This window comes from Aquarana catesbeiana, linkage group LG11 (genome assembly GCF_042186555.1).
Source record: "Aquarana catesbeiana isolate 2022-GZ linkage group LG11, ASM4218655v1, whole genome shotgun sequence".
Lineage (NCBI taxonomy): Eukaryota > Metazoa > Chordata > Amphibia > Anura > Ranidae > Aquarana > Aquarana catesbeiana.
Window position 1 is genome coordinate 173,760,340 of NC_133334.1, and position 19,443 is coordinate 173,779,782.

A 19,443-nucleotide genomic window follows, 5' to 3' on the forward strand; every position below is an offset into this window, starting at 1 on the left:
TATTACTTTTTCTATCATCACCACAGGTCTCTGGTCCTAACTTAATACCAGCTCTTGATGGATTTGCAGCCCTATCCGGCCTTATGATTAATCCTAAGAAATGCCTAGTGCTTAATATTTCACTCACAAACATGGAATTGATCCCGGCTAGGGCTGCACTCCCATTCACATGGGCAGAAAAATCAATCCCATATCTTGGAATTCATTTAACAGCATCTCATTCTGACTTATTCTCAACCAATTATCCTCCTGTATTAAGACAGATCACAAATCTAATAAAACAATGGTCGCAACTTATCCTGGATGGGGAAGATTAATGCAATCAAAATGACTATTCTACCCAAATTGCTTTATCTATTCAGAGTCCTCCCTATTCCAATTCCTTCCTATTTTTTGAGAATAGTACAAAAAAAGAGCAACTCCGTTTATATGGGGCTCTTCTAAACCACGTATACCTATATACACACACTACATCTTCCCAAAAATAAAGGAGGCCTGGGATACCCTAATTTTACTAACTACTACAGAGCAGCACATTTGGCCAGTCTGTCCAAATACCATGCAAAACAGGAAATCCCATTATGGGTATTTATAGAGGCTTCAGAAAATGACCCTCTATTAATATCAAATTTATTATGGCTTGATCCTAAAGACCGCTTTAAAATTCATAATCCCATAACTAAACACTTCTTATCTCTCTGGGATAAACTAAAAACCAAATATCAGTTACAATCTCCACACAATCCTCTCCTTTCTTTTATCAGAAATCCGGCCTTTTATCCGGCATGGATCTACCCAAATTCTTTTAAAGCTTGGACAACATCAGGCATTCAGACACTAAATGACTTCATAGCATCTAAATCATTCCTTTCATTCCCATCGCTTAGAGAAAAATATGATCTACCAAACTCTGAGATATCTCCAAATCAAAAATTTCTATACACCATTCCTAAAGGGGGATACACCATTATCCCAATTATCCATTTTTGAATCAATCTGTACAAAAGATCCATTTGCTAAAGGTACAATTTCATCACTTTATAATCAATTATATGGAGTAGCAAATCTTAATGGACCCTCTTACGTTCAGAGGTGGGAGGAGGACCTGGGACGAACTTTAGAAGACACGGACTGGTCTAACATATGGCTCACATCTAAGTCATCTTCACCCAACATCTTAGCACTGGAGACAAATTATAAAGTCCTAACTCGCTGGTACCTTGTACCCGCTAGAGTGGCAAAATATTCACCTAATACCTCAGCTCTTTGTTTTCGAGGATGCCCAGAAATGGGCACATATTTACACATATGGTGGACGTGCCCAGTAATCCAAACCTTCTGGAAGGAAGTCTTCGTGATTGCATCTAAAATATTTAAAAAAATAATACAACCAGATCCATATTTAACTTTACTTAATCTAAAACCGGAATGGTTAACACTCTCTCAATTCAAACTAATGATCCAACTAATAACGGCTGCAAAACAAACAGTGGCCAAGGCATAGAAATCTCCTAAATTGGTACTAGCAGAAACAATTCACAGAATGAATAATACAATGTCCCATGCTAAGATGGTAGCCATCGATCAAAATCAAATTCCAAAATTTGAAAAACTTTGGCATCCTTGGATAAAACAACAGTTCCTGTCAAACTTCAATGACTCTGTCCTGTTGCCATGGTAACAGATTAAATGACTTACAGAGACACCCATTCTAAGGCTTAAAAGAGAACTAAAAAGAATAATAAACTGACGAACGGGACAACCTTGTGGACCATACCTCTACCTTTCAACCCTTTTTCTTCTTTCTCTTTCCTTTTCTCCACCTTACGATTAAAGCTCATCATCAGAATTTATTTGACCTATATACACTCTACTTGTAAACAATATGTATAGTAGGTATAAATCATTTAAATACCTACAAAAGTAACTAAGGAAATGATATATATCTTTAATTTAGGTTTACGTGAACCCAATGTTTAATATTTGAAATTTCATGATATTTACCTATATAAACCCTACTGTAAAACAATGAGCTTACTTTATAGATCCTTGTAAACTTACTTTATGTATCTTTATAACATTGTATACTCAATAAACTTCTTTTGACAAGAAAAGATTCTCAAATGGTTTATAACCTGAAATCAGATTTTTTATTTTTTATATAACAGCAGATCTTTAGATGTTTCAGTGTATTTAAAGTAAATAGCCAAATTTTCTTTTCTAGTAATAAACCAGGGAAGTATTGAATTAGTGGGAAAAATTAAAGTCTCACACATGTGGTATCGCCATAATCAGGATGAGTAGCATTACCTTTTCTCTGTTTTATATGTTTTAGGAACAAAGCTTGACTCACCTGGTGTGGCATTTGCAGTTGTTGCTGCTTGTCAAGTCCTGGGTCTTTCTGATGTGCATTTAGCTCTTTCTGAGGACCATGCGTGGGTTGTATTTGGAAAAGAAGGGGAGCAGACAGCGGAAGTAACCTGGCATGGCAAAGGTAATGAGGACCGAAGAGGGCAGTCTGTAAATCCAGGCATATTAGAAAAGGTGAGATGACCCTTTTTTAACTATAAACTGTTTCGCCATAATATTATGTATATCCATAATATTTAGCACTTGGCAAATAAGCTAAAATCCCTAAAGAAAATGCTCAGGATTTATAAAAAAACAAAAAGCTTCCTAACCCCCTAGCATAATTTAAGCCTTAACCCTTACACCCAGGTGCCTGTTTACTTCTTACCAATTCTTCTCCAGGAAGGTGCAAACACTGGAGGACACTGCTGCCATTTGAAGTTGGTAGGCACCATGGTGGGGGTTGAAATTTATATTGGGTCAGGGGCTGGGGTCTGCCTTTATATATCCCTAACTTTGTCATTTTGAAGTAATATTGACTCAATATTTTAAACATTGTCTGAACTAGATATCCACTTGCCGCTTAACCACTTCAATACCCGGCCATAGTCAAATGACGTCGGCAGATGGGATCTCCCATCCTGGGCAGGCGTCATATGACGTCCTCGGCTTCTCAACGATCCTGCGGGGGCCCGCAGCGATCAGGGATGAGATCTGTCCAGATCCGTGTAAAGAGACAATAAAAGATGTCTCTTTATCACTTGACCGGCTGTGTCCAATTACAGCCGGTCACATGTACTGTCCACGTGCATGGCGCTCGTGCGTGCCCTTAGGGTGCGCGCAGATCGGCGATCGGGGACGAGGCTTGTCACCCTGACACAGCCCAACCCCAACCCCAATCACAGTAAAGAGACAATGAAATTGGCTTCTTACCACATGACTGGCTGTGTCCAATCACAGCTGGTCACAGAATGTCAACAAACCGCGGTAATGAGATGTTACGGGGTTCTCCTCCTCACACACCGATCACGTGTGAGAAGGAGATTGCGGTAACACCTCGTTACCGCTTACAGTGTACACCAGTCACACTGTTTGCCCCCCCCAATAAAGAGGACCTGTCACCACCCATCAAAGTACCTGTCACAGTCCATCTGAGTACCCGAGTACCTGTCACCGCCCTTCAGAGTACCTGTCACCACCCATCAGAGTACCCGAGTACCTGTCACCAGCCCATCAGAGTACCTGAGTAGCCCATGCCTCATAGAATATACATTGGGGTGTTTGCTTTCCAAAATGGGGTCATTTTGTGGTTAATTCCATTGTACTGGTGCTCAAAGACCTTCAAAAGTGTGATAGGTAGGAATGAAATGAATTTTATTGTTTATGTGTGATTTTATGCTCCTAGCACACCTGAAGGTACTACTTCAATGTTGGGCCTCTGTATGTGGACTGGCTGAGTAAAAATCTCACATGTGGTATCGCCATACTCAGGATGAGTAGCAGAATGTGTTTTGGGGTGTAATTTTTGCTATATACATGCTATGAGTTAGAAATTGACAACTTTGTGTAAAAAAAAAAAAAAAAACAAAAAAAAAAAAAAAAAAAAAGGTTTTCATTGTCTTTCCACGTTTTCTGAAGACTTGTGGAAAAAAATGAACCGTTCAAAAGACTAATTATGCCTCATAGAATAGACGTTGGGGTGTTTGCTTTCCATAATGGGGTCATTTTGTGGGTAATTCCATTGTCCTGGTGCTCCAGGTCCTTCAAAAATGTAATAGGTCGTTAGGAAACTGGAGGTGTACTTTATGCTCCTAGAACCCCTGATGGTGCTCCCTGCATGTTTGACCTCTCTGTGTGGCCAGGCTGTGTAAATGTCACACACACGTGGTATCGCCATACTCGGGAGGAATAGCAGATTGTATTTTGGGGTTTAATTGCATAAGCTTTGTGTGAGAAATAACTTGTTGTTATGACAATTTTGTGGGGAAAATTAAAGAATTCTTAATTTTCCCAAGAATTGAGGGAAAAAATTACAACTTCAAAAAACTCACCATGCCTCTTACTAAAAAGGGGTAATTTGGGGGGTATTTGTACTTTCCTGACATTTCAGGGCCTCAAGAAATGAGATAGGCCATAGGCATCAGGTGTGATCAATTTTCAATGATTTGCACCACAGCTTGTAGACTCTTTTACGGAGACTAAATAATATCAACTAATTTGGGTTATTTTTACCAAAGCGATGTAGCAGTATAAATGTTGGCCCAAATTTATGAACAAAAATGACTTGTTTGCAAAAATTTTTCATAGAAACTAAAAAGGTGGTTTTTTTTTTTCCCCAAAATTTTTGCTTTTTTTTCACTTATGTCACAAAAAAAAAACCCAGTGGTGATTAAATACCACCAAAAGAAAGCTCTATTTGTATGAAAAAAATTATAAAAATGTTGTTTGGGTACAGTGTTGCATGACTGAGTAATTGGCATTCAAAGTGTGAGAGCACTGAAAGCTGAAAATTGGTCTGGGCAGGAAGGGTGTGTAAGTGCCTTGTATTGAAGTGGTTAATCAATCACGTATAGTACATGTACTTTATTGACTTCAAGTGGTTATACCGGCGTTATGGCTGCAGCTGCATGCCATATCTATGGTATTTCTTTTTCTAGCTATTTTTCTTTAACCACTTCAGCCCCGAGCCTCATTTTGAGATTTGGTGTTTACAAGTTAAAACAGTTTTTTTTTTTTTTTTGCTAGAAAATTACCACCAAACATTATATATACTTTTTCTAACACCCTAGAGAATAAAATGGCGGTCGTTGCAATACTTTCTGTCACACCGTATTTGCGCAGCGGTCTTACAAGCGCACTTTTTTTGGGAAAAAAATACACTTTTTTGAATTAAAAAATAAGACAACGGTAAAGTTAGCCTAATTTTTTTTTATATTGTGAAAGCTGATGTTACGCCGAGTAAATTGATACCAACATTTCACTCTTCAAAATTGCGCCTGCTCATGGAATGGCGACAAACTTTTTCCCTTAAAAATCTCTATAGGCTATGTTTAAAAAATTCTACAGGTTGCATGTTTTGAGTTACAGCGGAGGTCTAGGGCTAGAATTATTGCTCTCGCTCTAACGATCGCGGCAATACCTCATATGTGGTGTTTGAACACCGTTTTCATATGCGGGCGCTGCTCACGTATGCATTCGCTTCTGCACGCGAGCTCGGCGGGACAGGCGCGTTTTTTTTATTTTTTTTATTCCTATTCATTTTACTTTTTTATTTTTACACTATCCTTTCGAAAAAAAAATGTGTCACTTTTATTCCTATTACAAGGAATGTAAACACCCCTTGTAATAGAAAAAAAGCATGACAGGACCTCTTAAATATGAAATCTGTGGTCAAAAAGACCTTGGATCTCATATTTACACTAAAATGCAATAAAAAATAGTCTAACCACTTCAGCCCCGGAAGATTTGGCTGCTCAATGACCAGGCCTTTTTTTGCGATACGGCACTGCATCGCTTTAACGCTGTACCCAAACAAAATCGATGTCCTTATTTTCCCACAAATAGAGCTTTCTTTTGGTGGTATTTGATCACCTCTGCGTTTTTTATTTTTTGCGCTATAAACAAAAGAGCAACATTTTTGAAAAAAACACTATCTTTTACACTTTGCTATAATATCCCACATTTTTTTTCCCCAAAAAACACATTTTTTCCTCAGTTTAGGCCGATATGTATTCTTTTACATATTTTTGGTAAAAAAAATCGCAATAAGCGTATATTGATTAGTTTGCGCAAAATTTATAGCGTCTACAAAATAGGGGATAGATTTATGGCATTTTTATTATTTAATTTTTTTACTAGTAATGGCGGCGATCTGTGATTTTTATCGGGACTGCGATATTGCGGCGGACGCATTGGACACTTTGACACATTTTTGGGACCATTGACAATTATACAGCGATCAGTGCTATATAAATGCACGGATTACTGTATAAATGTCACTGGCAGGGAAGGGGTTAACACTAGGGGGCGATCAAGGGGTTAACTGTGTTCCCTCACTGTGTTCTAACTGTAGGGGGGATGGGACTGTCTAGGAGGAGAGAGAGATCGGTGTTCATACTTAGTATGAACACACAATCTCTCTCTACTCCTCTGAAAGAACCGGGATTTGTGTGTTTACACACACAGATCCCGGTTCTCGCTCTGTCACGAGCGATCGCGGGTGCCCGGCGGTCATAGCGCCCGCTAGGCACTCGTATCAGCTCCAGGCACACGCTGCGGCCCCTAGTGGCCAAAAGGAAAAGCAACGTAAGTTAACGTCGATTTACCCAGCTGAGCCAACCTGCCGCAGTAAAACTGCGGTGGCTGGTCCTGAAGTGGTTAAGAGCTATGGGTGGAAGTGACATTTTGACGTCGCTTCCGCCCTGCAATGGTATGGAGATGGGTGGGGGCCATCTTCCCCTCACTCAGCAAAATACCACACGCAGGAGAGGACGGTAAGCGGCGGAGGGCACCAGAGTGCGGCGGGAGGGGGGGGCCAAATCCGCCACAGAGACCACTTTTATCTGAAAGCGGACCGCCTGCTGAAGAAGAGGATACTGGGGTTATGGTAGCTAGCTGCTGCCATAATACTGATATCCCTCTTCAAAGTACCAACGTATAACGACGCCGGGCGGTCCATAAGTGGTTAATTTAAAAGCAATCCTAGCGGCACCTCTCCGGGCTTTCCTGTGCGATCAGGGAACCCGGTATGTGATCTGGCAGTGTGGCCATATTATCATAGAGCTGGCCGAGGACTGCAAGGCCCTTGGCCATCACTATGGTCTAGGAGGCCAGAAGCAATGTAATTACGTCACTTCAGGTTAGGGCAGATGTATACTCTGCTTTTTTTTTTTTTTTTTTTTTTTGTCTCCATAAAGAGTTTACATTTCTTGTGATTGGAGTAAAAGTGATCAATTCCGCATAACATAACTGGGTTGAAACACGGTGGTGGTTAGTTTACTTTGCAGGGAAACGCATCTAAATATACATTCACTCTCACTCCCATATGACATATCCTTTTGGAACTTACCTTCACGTTTTGTGAGAACTTTATAGTAAAAATGAGTACTATCCCAGAAGACACACATCCCTCTCATAGCCTATATCCAACTTCCAGCCATACCCATAGGTATTGCTCAACTTAGCCCCATCCCTAGTCAGCTGGCTATCTCTCACTCCAAGAAAAATTAACATTAATGAAGGGAAAGTGGCAGATTACGAAACAATAAATCTTGAAGCAACTACCTTCCTTGATGCTTGATGCCTCCTCCAGCGCTCTCCCTCGTGCATGTTTATATGCATGCCTAGTTACACCGATCTGTGTGTGTGTGTGTATGTATGTATGTATATATATGTATATATATATATATATGTGTGTGTGTGTATATATATATATATATATATATATATATATATATATATATATATATATATATATATATATATATAATGTATATATGTATGATGTATGTACAGTGGGGCAAAAAAGTATTTAGTCAGCCACCAATTGTGCATGTTCTCCCACTTAAAAAGATGAAAGAGGCCTGTAATTGTCATCATAAGAATGAATGGGGGCCATGTAGCATGAGATTTTGAGTGCAAACCTCCTCCCTTCAGCAAGGGCATTGAAGATGAAACGTGGCTGGGTCTTTCAGCATGACAATGATCCCAAACACACTGCCCGTGCAACGAAGGAGTGGCTTCGTAAGAAGCATTTCAAGGTCCTGGAGTGGCCTAGCCAGTCTCCAGATCTCAACCCCATAGAAAACCTTTGGAGGGAGTTGAAAGTCCGTGTTGCCCAGCGACTGCCCCAAAACTTCACTGCTCTAGAGGAGATCTGCATGGAGGAATGGGCCAACATACCAGCAACAGTGTGTGACAACCATGTGAAGACTTACAGAAAACGTTTGTATATATACAGCAATTACATCAGTCCTTGACCCTGCGTGGGCCAGCAGACCCTATTTTTCTGATCACTTCCCTCTGTGCCTCCATGGTCCCCCCCCCCATTTCTACGCTGACAATATCCCTAAATTGTATAATCGGAATTGCCCCTTAGTTGACCAAAGGAAATCCTTGATGACTTCTTACACTAATATGGCCCCACACCCATCTCCCACCGTGTTGCTCATGAGCTTGGTTGCCTGTTAACAGGCAAAGAATTTACTCTGGCCCTCAAACAAATTGAAGTGGGTAAGAGTCCAGGCCCCGACGGGTTCAATGCAGCATATTACAAATCCTACCCCGACATACTTGCCCAACCCTTTCTGTGTGCATTCAATTTACTCTCAATTCCAAGCTCGCCACAAAACACATTGCTAGAAATACACATCATGGTCAATAGACCCCTCATCCGTTACCAATTACTGACCGATCTTACTGTTAAACCTTCATATTAAGATTTTTGCTAAAATCTTCATGAACAGAATACTCCATGTGATCAATTCCCTCATTGCCAAAGACCAGGTGGGGTTTGTTCCAGTCAGGGAGGCCCGTGACAACACCCTAAAAGCATTGAATATCCATCATGTGCTCACAAATTCCGATCAACAAAGATTTTATCTATCACTGGTTGCGGAGAAGGCGTTTTGACCGGTTGGCCTGGGACTACCTAATGCCAGTTTTACGGCCTGGGAAGCAGATTCATTCACTTTATCATGGCCTTATATGTCAACCCTTCTACAAAAGTTCAAGTCATCTGTCAGATGCCTTCTTCATCCGCAATGGCACGCGGCAAGGGTGCCCCTTGTCCCCATTACTTTTAATACTCACACCGGAACCCTTCCTGCTGCTTTTATGGGAGAATGGGAACATTTGTGGTGTTACAATAGCGGATCGTCAATACAGATTGGCAGCATATGCCGATGACATCCTACTTTTTCTTTCTGAACCACATACTACACTCCCCAATCTTCTAAAAGACCTTCAGTTTTTTCAATACATATCCAACTTCAAAATGAATTTTAGCAAATCACATGTCCTTGACATATTACTTCCCAAGTAACTCGTCAGCAGAACTTCCCTTTTCACATGGAAGAGTCAATCACATACCCAGGCATTCAGCTGTCCAAGCGACTATGGGACCTACAGTGCTCAGGAGCACACCCCTTTTTAAAAGTAAAATTGTAATCAATATCTCAATGAACACAAGAACAATTTCCAAAATTTTGATAAAACTGAGTTTTATAGAACATTTGTTTAGCTCATTGCAGTACTTGAAAGTAATTAATAATAGAACTTAAATGACAAAATCTTCAGTTTAACTCAAATTAGTTGATGCAAAAAATGAATACACCCCACAACAAAAACTACATCTAGTCTTTTGTATGACCTCCATGATTTGTAAGGACAGCACTGAGTCTTCTAGGCATGGAATGAACAAGTTGGCGACATATTGCAACATCTATCTTTTTCCATTCTTCAAGAACTACCTCTTTTAGAGGCTGGATGGAGTGATGATGCTCAATTTGTCTCTTTAGAATTCCCCTTTGGTATTTAATTGGGTTCAGATCAGGAGACATACTTGGCTACTGAATCACTTTCACCCTGTTCTTCAGAAATGCAATAGTGGCCTTATATGTGTGTTTTGGATCATTGTCGGAAAAGTGCACATCGACCAAGGGCACGGAGTGATGGTAGCATCTTTTTTTCAATATAGATCAGTGCATCTGTGAATTCATGATACCATTAATGAAATTCAGCTCCCCGACACCAGCAGCACTCGTGCAGCCCCACAGAAGGACACTACCACCACCATGTTTCACTATAGGCACCATGCATTTTTCTTTGTACTCCGCACCTTTGCGACGCCATACAGGTTTGAAGCCATCAGATTCAAAAACATTTATCTTGGTCTCATCACTCCAGAGTACAGAGTCCCAGTAGTTCTCTTCTTTTTCAGCATGGGCCCTGGCAAATTCTAGATGAGCTTTTTTGTGCATGAGCTTTAGGAGAGCCTTCCTTTGTGGACGACACCCATGCATGCCATTCATCTGCAGTGTAGGCACTATTGTGTCACGGGAAACAATCACCCCAGTTTGGCTTTCTACTTCTTTAGCTAACTGCAGTGAACTTGCATGGCAATTTTCTTCAACCCTTATCAGAAGACGCTCCAGTCGAGGTGTTCACTTCCGTGGACGTCTCTGTGAGATAATTGCAGTTGCATCTTTGTTACATTTTTTTTTTTATCACTTTTGCTACAGTGTTCTGACTGATAAGTTAAAGCTTTGTTGATCTTCTTCTTTCTCAGGCCTTGTGACCTTTCTCTTCCATGTGGTGCAATTGCTGACAGCATGAAACAGGAAGGGGTTTTATTTAAGTAACGCCCTTTCTATAATAAACTGTCTGCTGGACACCCGTTTAATAAATAATTAGACTCGCCTGTAGTTGAATTCTTGTTTTTATTTTGTTGTCCAAAATGAAATTTTGCTCCTATGACTTTCATTGGGGTGTATTCATTTTTGCAACATGGGCTTGAATGAATTCAATAAATATCTCACTTATTGAAATACCCAAATTACTTTTCCTTTTTCAGCATGGCATACCTTCATACCCCTTCCCCCTTATTGGACAGAATCAATGAGACCTTTCCCGGGGAACCTTCCAGAATGTAGAAAAATGTAAAATAATGCATTTGGGTGGCAAAAATATGAATGCAATCTATTTACTGGGAGAGAACCTCTGGGGGTCCTAGTAGAAGATAGGCTCAGCAATGGTATGCAATGCCAAGCTGCTGCTAACAAAGCAAACAGAATATTGTCATGCATTAAAAAGGGGATCAACTACAGAGATAAAGCGAGAATTCTCCCGCTCTACAAGACTCTGGTCTGGTCGCACCTAGAGTATGCTGTCCAGTTCTGGGCACCAGTCCTCAGGAAGGATGTACTGGAAATGGAGCGAGTACAAAGAAGGGCAACAAAGCTAATAAAGGGTCTGGAGTATAATAGTTATGAGGAATGGTTGCAAGACCTGAACTTATTCTCTCTGGAGAAGAGACGCTTGAGAGGGGATATGATTTCAATTTATAAGTACCGTACTGGTGACCCCACAATAAGAATAAAACTTTTTCGCGGAAGGGAGTTTAACAAGACATGTGGCCACTCATTAAACTTGACAACTGGGCACTTAAACCCCCTTCCTAACCAGACCAATTTTCAGCTTTCGGTGCTCTCACACTTTGAATGACAATTACTCAGTCATGCAACACTGTACCCATTTGAAATGTTTGTCCTATTTTTCACACAAATAGAGCTTTCTTTTGGTGGTGTTTAATCACCGTTGGCTTTTTTATTTTATGCGCTATAAATCAAAGACTGAAAATTCGGTAAAAAGAAAAAATTCTTTGCCAATACTCTGCAATAAATTTTAATAGAAACAGAGTATTGGGGAGTATTACATAGTATTGGCAGAGTATGGGCACTGAGCAGCGCTGTGGGCTGGATCTGTAGTGCCCACAGCGCTGCAAACGATCTCTCCCTCTTTCCTCTCACACTATACCGATTGGTACAGAGAGGGGAGGTAGGAACTGGCGTCATGAGATAAGGCCGGTTTGTTTCCAAGTGATGCTCAGTCATTTGATGGAGCGATCATGTGGTAAACGGCCACTATCAGCGGGTGCGCGCGATTCTGTGAGGACGTGCCATGGACGCCCACCCAGAATAAGCCGTCCGCGCTGTAGCCGTCTTTTGGGCTATGGCCTGGTTGGCATGTGGTTAAACTACGTAAAGGGTTCTTTACTGTAGGAGCGGCAAGGATGTGGAATTCCCTTCCACAGGCAGTGGTCTCAGCGGGGAGCATAGTTTAAAAAAACTATTAGGTAAGCACCTAAACGACCACAACATACAGGGATATACAATGTAACACTGACATATAATCACACACATAGGTTGGACGTGTGTCTTTCTCTTTCGTTCATTGACGGACACAGCTCCTTTCTCTAGACCGTAGGGTTATAGCTTCCTCCTTTCAGGAGAGACTAGGCAGAACATGCATTGAATGTGAAAAAAACTGAACTATACAGTTCCGCCCAGGGGGCGGTCCCTCTGATATAAACCCTCAGCCTTCCTCCTGCAGCTCAGTTTTTTTTCTGCCTAGCAAAGGAGAAGGACCTAGGCTCCCTATCTGGACCATTGGTCCTGGGTTTTTTTTCTGGATTTTGCCTTTTTGTGCAAGATTTTAAGATCCTGTGTTCTATCAACAGCCGGCTGGGTGACAGGCTGGATAAATATAGATCCTTGTAGTCTCCCCAGCCTGGCCATCGAGCGTGTGCAGGCCCTAGCTACGCGCTGGGTCGGCCACGACATGCCCCTCAGGCTCCAGGGGCGGCCGGTGAGCTCCAAGCTCCGGGGCACACATATGACCGGACTACGGATGTCCTTGTCAGTGTGCCGTGGCCCGCAGCCACTCCATACTGCTCGGTTGTGGGTCTGTGATGGGATGTCCCCAGCTCGTCCGGAGGGTAAGTACAGCTCTTCCTGTCTCGGCAGGACTGAGCAGCTGGGCATTCCCTGGGAGGTCGATTAGGGGTCCCTCTTCTCCCTTTCTTCTCTCCCTGTCCCTGCTTCCCCCCCCCCTGTGGGGGATGCTGCAGACTAGCAGTGTGTGTACCTGGGCATGGGTCCTCCGGGGGGCTCTTATCCCTGATGGGGGGGCTGTGCTGGCTGTCTGTGTCCCTGATACTGTTTCTTGGTGTCTGTGGGCTTCTGTCTTCTGCCTCCATAGCGCTGTTCGGCGCCATTATCTAGGTACATCCCTGCATACAGTTGTGATGTCAGCAATTTTCTATTAGCCCTGTGAAAAACGTGGGTGGCGGCCATTTTCCCTGTGTTTTTTGACCTATGTACTGGACGCCCAGCGGCCATTTTCTTGTAGCCTGCCGCACTTTTTATCCACACAGTGCTGTTCCCTAGGCTCAGAACAGGCAGTTTTCGTTTCAGGACACCTGTGCATTCTCACAGGATACAGCCAGCAGCACGGCACAGCTCTCGACCAGGGTGGCGAGTCCTGTGGTAGGAACCCCTCAGTCTGTAGCAGCTAGGAGGGTGGGACTATACACCTTGTCCTAAGTCCCCAAAGGTGGCAGACAGGAAGGGTCAGCATGGCGTCAGAACCTGGTATTTCTTCCCCAGATCTCCCTGCAATTGCAACCGGCTCACCTGCAAATAGTGCGCTGCCTTTGGATGCTTTGTCGGCGGTCCTTGAATCGGTCGTTGCCAGGGTGGAGACGGCGTGCGGGCGCAATGGGGGTAAGCTACGGCCCCTGCCCCCCTCCCCCTCCGGGGAGAGCTCTGATTCAGACTCAGGCCCCGCAGTGACTGATGGCCCCTATTCTGATGTGTCAGAGGATGCTGTCCAGGACCGATCGGACAGTGAGGATGATTCCGTGTCCGGGTCCGTGCAGGAAAAAGCGCTAGTTGGAGCACTTATCACCGCTGTGCGTGATACCCTGAAAATACAAAATGCGGCAGGATCCTCTGCCGAGGTGGCGGTCCCTTTTGGGTCCCGTAAGCCAGCCCGTACATCTAAGGTGTTTCCGTATCTGACTTACTTTGATAAGTTCATATACAAGGAATGGGGTAGCCCACAACGGACCTTTTCAGTCCCAAAACGAATGGCCGTGCTTTACCCCTTTGAGGAGAGCCTTCTTAAGAAATGGTCGGCTCTCCCGGTTGTGGACCCCCCAGTGTCCAGGTTAAACAAAGTAACCACGATCCCGGTAGAAGGAACTCCTGCATTTAAAGATCCTACTGACAGGAGGGCCGAGGCAGTGGCCCGATCCATATTTACGGTAGCGGGGTCAGCGCTACGACCGGTACTGTCCACTGCATTAGTGTCGCAGACCCTTACTGAATGGGTGAAACTATTGCACCATGAATTGGAAAAGCAGCAGTCTCCTCCTGTCTGCGTGGAACTAGCAGACCAATTGGTGCAAGGCCTTAAGTATGTCTGTGATGCGGCCCTGGATACACTTCCTTTGCTCTCCAGAGCATCAGTATCAGCAGTGGTGCTGATATGGCTGAAATGCTGGTCTGTGGACCAGGCATCTAAAAAAGCCCTGAGGGATTTGCCTTTCCTTGGTGAACGTCTTTTTGGAGCCTCGCTAGATGACATTATTAAGACTGTCACGGGTGGGAAGAGCACTTTGCTCCCACAGTCCAGGAAGGGTAAGGAGCCATGCCACAGGCAAGGGCCCTCCTTTTCCGCTCAAAAGAGGCTTTTTCATCCGCCCGGGACCTCAGGTAAACGTTCCCAGTCCGACAGGGCGACTACTGAGGGACAGAAGGGTCCCTGGCCTTGCAAGCCCGCAAGCAAAAGTGCTACCACATGAAGGTTTGCCCCCGCCCAACACACAGATGGGGGGTCGCCTTCGGGAGTTTGCAGTTCGATGGGCCTCTCGGCTGCCACCAAACAGATTTTTTCCCTCCAGCATACCCTTACTCCCGGCTCGCCGGGAGGTCCTGTTTGGGGCAGTAAGGGACCTGCTCAGCCGCGGGGTGATAGTGCCTGTTCCAGAAACGGAAAGGTTTCAGGGATTTTATTCCAATCTGTTTGTAGTCCCCAAAAAGGAAGGGGTACGTCCAATCCTGGACCTAAAAGCCCTCAATTGCTTGTGAAATTACAGAGATTCAGAATGGGTTCAGTTCGCTCCATAGTCGCTGCACTCCATCAGGGGGACTCTCTGGCATCTCTAGATATACAGGACGCGTACCTGCACATACCCATATTCCTCAGGCATCAGAAGTTTCTGCGATTTGCCGTAGGGGAAGACCACTAGCAGTTTGTGGCTCTCCCTTTTGGTCTGGCTTCAGCACCCCAAGTCTTTACCAAGGTATTGGCTCCAATTTTGGCGTTGTTGCGACAACATGGGATTGTAGGTTACCTAGACGATCTCTTTCTGAGAGCAGCTTCCGCCTCAGAATTAAGGGAGGATCTGGCGATCACCATGCACACTTTACAAGAATTTGGGTGGGTGTTGAACCTCAAGAAGTCGGTGCTAATGCCAGCTCAAAGTCTGCAGTACCTAGGCTTACTGCTGGACTCCGTGGAAGCGAGAGTGTTTCTCCCTTCAGACAAGCTGCAGACTCTCAGGACCGTGGTGAAGCGGTTGAGGAGCCGCAGGTGGTCGTCGCTGCGTTTCTGCATGCGAGTTCTGGTCCTTATTGTGGCTTCCTTCGAGGCGGTACAGTACGCCCAATTTCGCACCAGTCTTGCAGAGGGAGATATTGTTGAAATGGGACAAATCTCCGTTATCCCTGGATCGACAGATTCGCGTGAGCCAGTTAGTGAGGGACTCTCTTCTCTGGTGGCTGAGATCTCTGGCCCTTCGGTCTGGGAAATCGTTCCTACCTCTTCATTGGACGGTGATCACAACGGACGCCAGCCTGAACGGCTGGGGTGGAGTATTGGGAGTACAATCGACACTGGTTGAGGGAGGAATCCCAGTTACCGATCAATGTGCTCGAGCTTCGAGCGATCAGGCTATGCATCTCCACATGGTCGATGAGACGACAAGGACGTCCGATCAGGATCCAATCAGGCAACGCCACGGCGGTGGCATATGTCAGCCATCAAGGAGGAACGAGAAGCTCGGCCGCAGCACGGGAGGTCGCTCACATCCTTCGGTGGGCAGAGCGACATGTACCGGCCCTGTCGGCCATATACATCCCGGGAGTAGAAAACCGGCAGGCGGACTATCTAAGTCATCAGATGCTGGACCCAGGAGAATGGGCTCTGCTTCCGGAGGTGTTCAGGCTTCTTTGCCTGCAGTGGGGCACATCAGATGTGGACCTTCTGGCCTCTCGGCTCAATCGAAAGATGCGGAGGTTCGTGTCCAGGACAAGAGATCCTTGGGCGGACGCGTCAGGCACACTGGAGGCTCCATGGGAGCAGTGCCGGCTGATTTACGCCTTTCCTCTGCTCAAACTGTTACCACGTCTGCTCCGCAGAGTGGAGGCCGAGGGGATCCCAGTCATACTGATTGCCCCGGATTGGCTTCGGCGTCCTTGGTACGCCGACCTGATACGCCTGGTGACAGATGCTCCTTGGCGGTTGCCGGTGCGGGAGGACCTCCTATCGCAAGGTCCGATACTTCATCCTGCTTTACTGTCGCTGGCTTTAATGGCGTGGCTGTTGAAAGCCAGGTGCTAAGGAACCGAGGTCTGTTGGACTCGGTCATTTCCACAATGCTGAGGGCAAGGAAATCTTCTTCCCGGAAGATATATCATCGTACAAGGAAGGCTTATATCTCCATGTGTGAGGAGATGGGGTGGCACCCACGTACTTATTCGGTGGCTAGAGTCCTGCTGTTCTTACAGCGAGGAGTGGACCAGAAGTTGGCCTTGAGCACCGTTAAGGGACAGATTTCAGCTTTGGCTGTTTTTTTTTCCAACGACCCCTGGCGTCTCACTCATTGTTACGCACTTTTGTGCAAGGGGTTCGGCATGTAGTTCCTCTGGTGCGTCCACCTCTACCTCTGTGGTATCTGAACCTGGTGCTGTCGGCGCTTCAGAAACCGCCTTTGAGAACATCAGGGAAATTCCCTTGTTGACCCTGTCTCATAAAGTGGTCTTTTTAGTGGCTGTTACATTTGCCAGGAGGGTTTCAGAGCTGGCGGCCTTGTCTTGCCCTATCCGATTAGCCACAGGGATAAGGTGGTGTTGCGTCCGCAACCTTCTTTTTTGCCGAAGGTGGTTTCGGCCTTCCACCTCAATGAAGACATTGTGTTACCATCTCTGGTGGTCCAGGGTTACACCTTGAAGGGGCAGGTGCCCCCCTTTCCTGTCACAGCCCATTCCACTAGGGCAATTGGCACTTCTTGGGCTTTCCAACATCAAGCGTCAGTTTCCCAAGTGTGTAAGGCTGTGACTTGGTCGTCCGTTCACAACTTTACCAAGTTCTACAAAGTTGATGTAAGCGCATCTTCGGATGCTTGCTTTGGCCGCAAAGTTTTGCAGGCGGCCGTGTAATGTTGCAATTTACATTCTTTTCTTTTGTTGGACAAAGTTCATGTTGTTGTCCATGCAGTTTGATGCACTTGTCGCCCGCAGATTCTACTTCGGTTGATTCGGAGGGTAACTCCTCCGTTTGGGGAGCACTTCTGGTTGTGGGTGAAATTTTGTTTTGCTGTTCCCACCCCTCGTTATGACACCGGTTGGGGACGTCCCTACGGTCAAGAGACTGGAGCTGTGTCCGTCAATGAATGAAAGAGAAAATAGGATTTTTGTACGCACCGTAAAATCCTTTTTTCTGGAGTTCATTGACGGACACAGCACCCACCCCTCCTTTTGATTATGTTATACTGCTTGTTGACGTACTGAGCTGCAGGAGGCAGACTGAGGGGTTATATCAAAGGGACTGCCCCCTGGGCGGAACTGTATAGTTCTGTTTTCTTTACATGCAATCTCTCCTGAAAGGAGGAAGATATAACCCTACGGTCAAGAGAATGGAGCTGTGTCCGTCAATGAACTCCAGAGAAAAGGATTTTACGGTGAGTACAAAAATCCTATTTTTTTCAACCCCATCTACTATGTAACTATGTAACTCATTCTATCTCCCTCTCCTCTCTCTCCAACCTTCCCTAATCTTACACCTTTCCTTTTCACTTTTAGTTCTGCTTAAACCAACTTGGCCTTATCCTGGTTATAGTTTATCTCCCCGACTAATACAGAAGCTGGGGGAACCCATTAGCCATTGTGTAAGACCCTCACCTTTTTAATATTTTTTACATTTTGCTTATTCCTCCTAATACAGAGCATGCCCCCTTTCTGGAACAAGCGATTACCAATCCTTCTAACCACACGCTATATGCAAATTGTCACTATGTTTGCATAGTTTGGATATGCATATCCTTCTCATACCTATGTTGGTATAACCTGGTTGATACACCTGTATTATTTCCAATAAAATTGTTTGGAACAAAAAAATAAATAAGTGATAAAAAATAAAAAAAATTTAAAGGGACAATGTAAAAATAGAAAGATGTAATAAAATACTTTTTTTTTTTTTTTTTAAAGCTCCCCCATCTGCTTGCCTTGAGTTATCACCATGAACATCATAGTGAGCAATAATTCTAGCACTAGACTTCCTACGTAACTCTTAACTGGTAACCTGTAAAAAAAAAAAATTAAGCGCCACCTATGGAGATTTTTTAGTATTGTAGTTTGTCACCATTCCATGAGCGTACGCAGTTTTAAAGTGACAGGTTAGGTATCTATTTACTCTTCGAAACATCATCTTTTTTATATTTTACAAACAAATTGGGTTATATATTGTGAATAGAGAATAAAAAGAAAAGGGAGGGGTAGGAAAAGGTTTATGAAAGAGAATGTAAGACATATATTAAGGACAAAAGTAGTAATTCCTGCACACTTCCCTATAATGTAACCAGGTAAGTTGTCGAATATACTAGGGACTCCAATAAACAGTGGCTAAAGAATAAATCTAAATAGCCCTTATTTAGTATCAATGGAATTTGATAATTGCGTAAAAATAAACACAAAAGGGGGCCCTCAAGTACGACTAACCAGAGGGTACCAAAATGGCACACCCAAAGTTAAGTGATGTCAGTTAAAGTAGAACTATAGGCAAAACTTCTTTTTTTTTTTTTTTCATTTTGGATAGAGCAAGTAAGGGTTATAACCCCTGTCAGATTTTTAAATTTTTTTTTTCACCATGTGTCCCAATGCGCAGATTTTTATTCACTTCCTGTCCCATAGCCAAACCGATCACCAGAACTATTGTCCCCTCTATTACTTTTCAAAAAAACAGGCGTTCTTATCTCTCTATACTCTATCCAAAACCCCCCAAAAAATGTTTGAATTTAGTTATACCTAAGGATAAGAAAGATGGAAAAAGTGACGACAAGGGCTAGAGGGGTCACAACCAACCACGCCAACCCACCACTGCTCCCTATTGCCCGCTCTTGGACCAGAATTGGGGTACAATTAAAAAAAAGTGCAAACCGCACCCATTATCCACAGGGCTATGGAATATACAAAAGAACAGAGTAAAAACATATAAATTTACAGAGTGTGTGTGTGTATAATGTATGATATATAT

The 19,443-nt window shown here is 43.9% G+C and overlaps 1 protein-coding gene across 1 annotated transcript in view; it reads left to right on the forward strand.

Annotated features, from left to right (window-relative positions):
- Positions 1-19,443, forward strand: part of MEN1 (menin 1) — a 560,267-nt gene that overhangs the window by 136,428 nt on the left and 404,396 nt on the right. Inside the window, exon 3 of the mRNA XM_073605053.1 lies at positions 2,336-2,544. Within this exon, the coding sequence (XP_073461154.1) occupies positions 2,336-2,544 (209 nt within the window). The remainder of the gene's footprint in view (positions 1-2,335; positions 2,545-19,443) is intronic.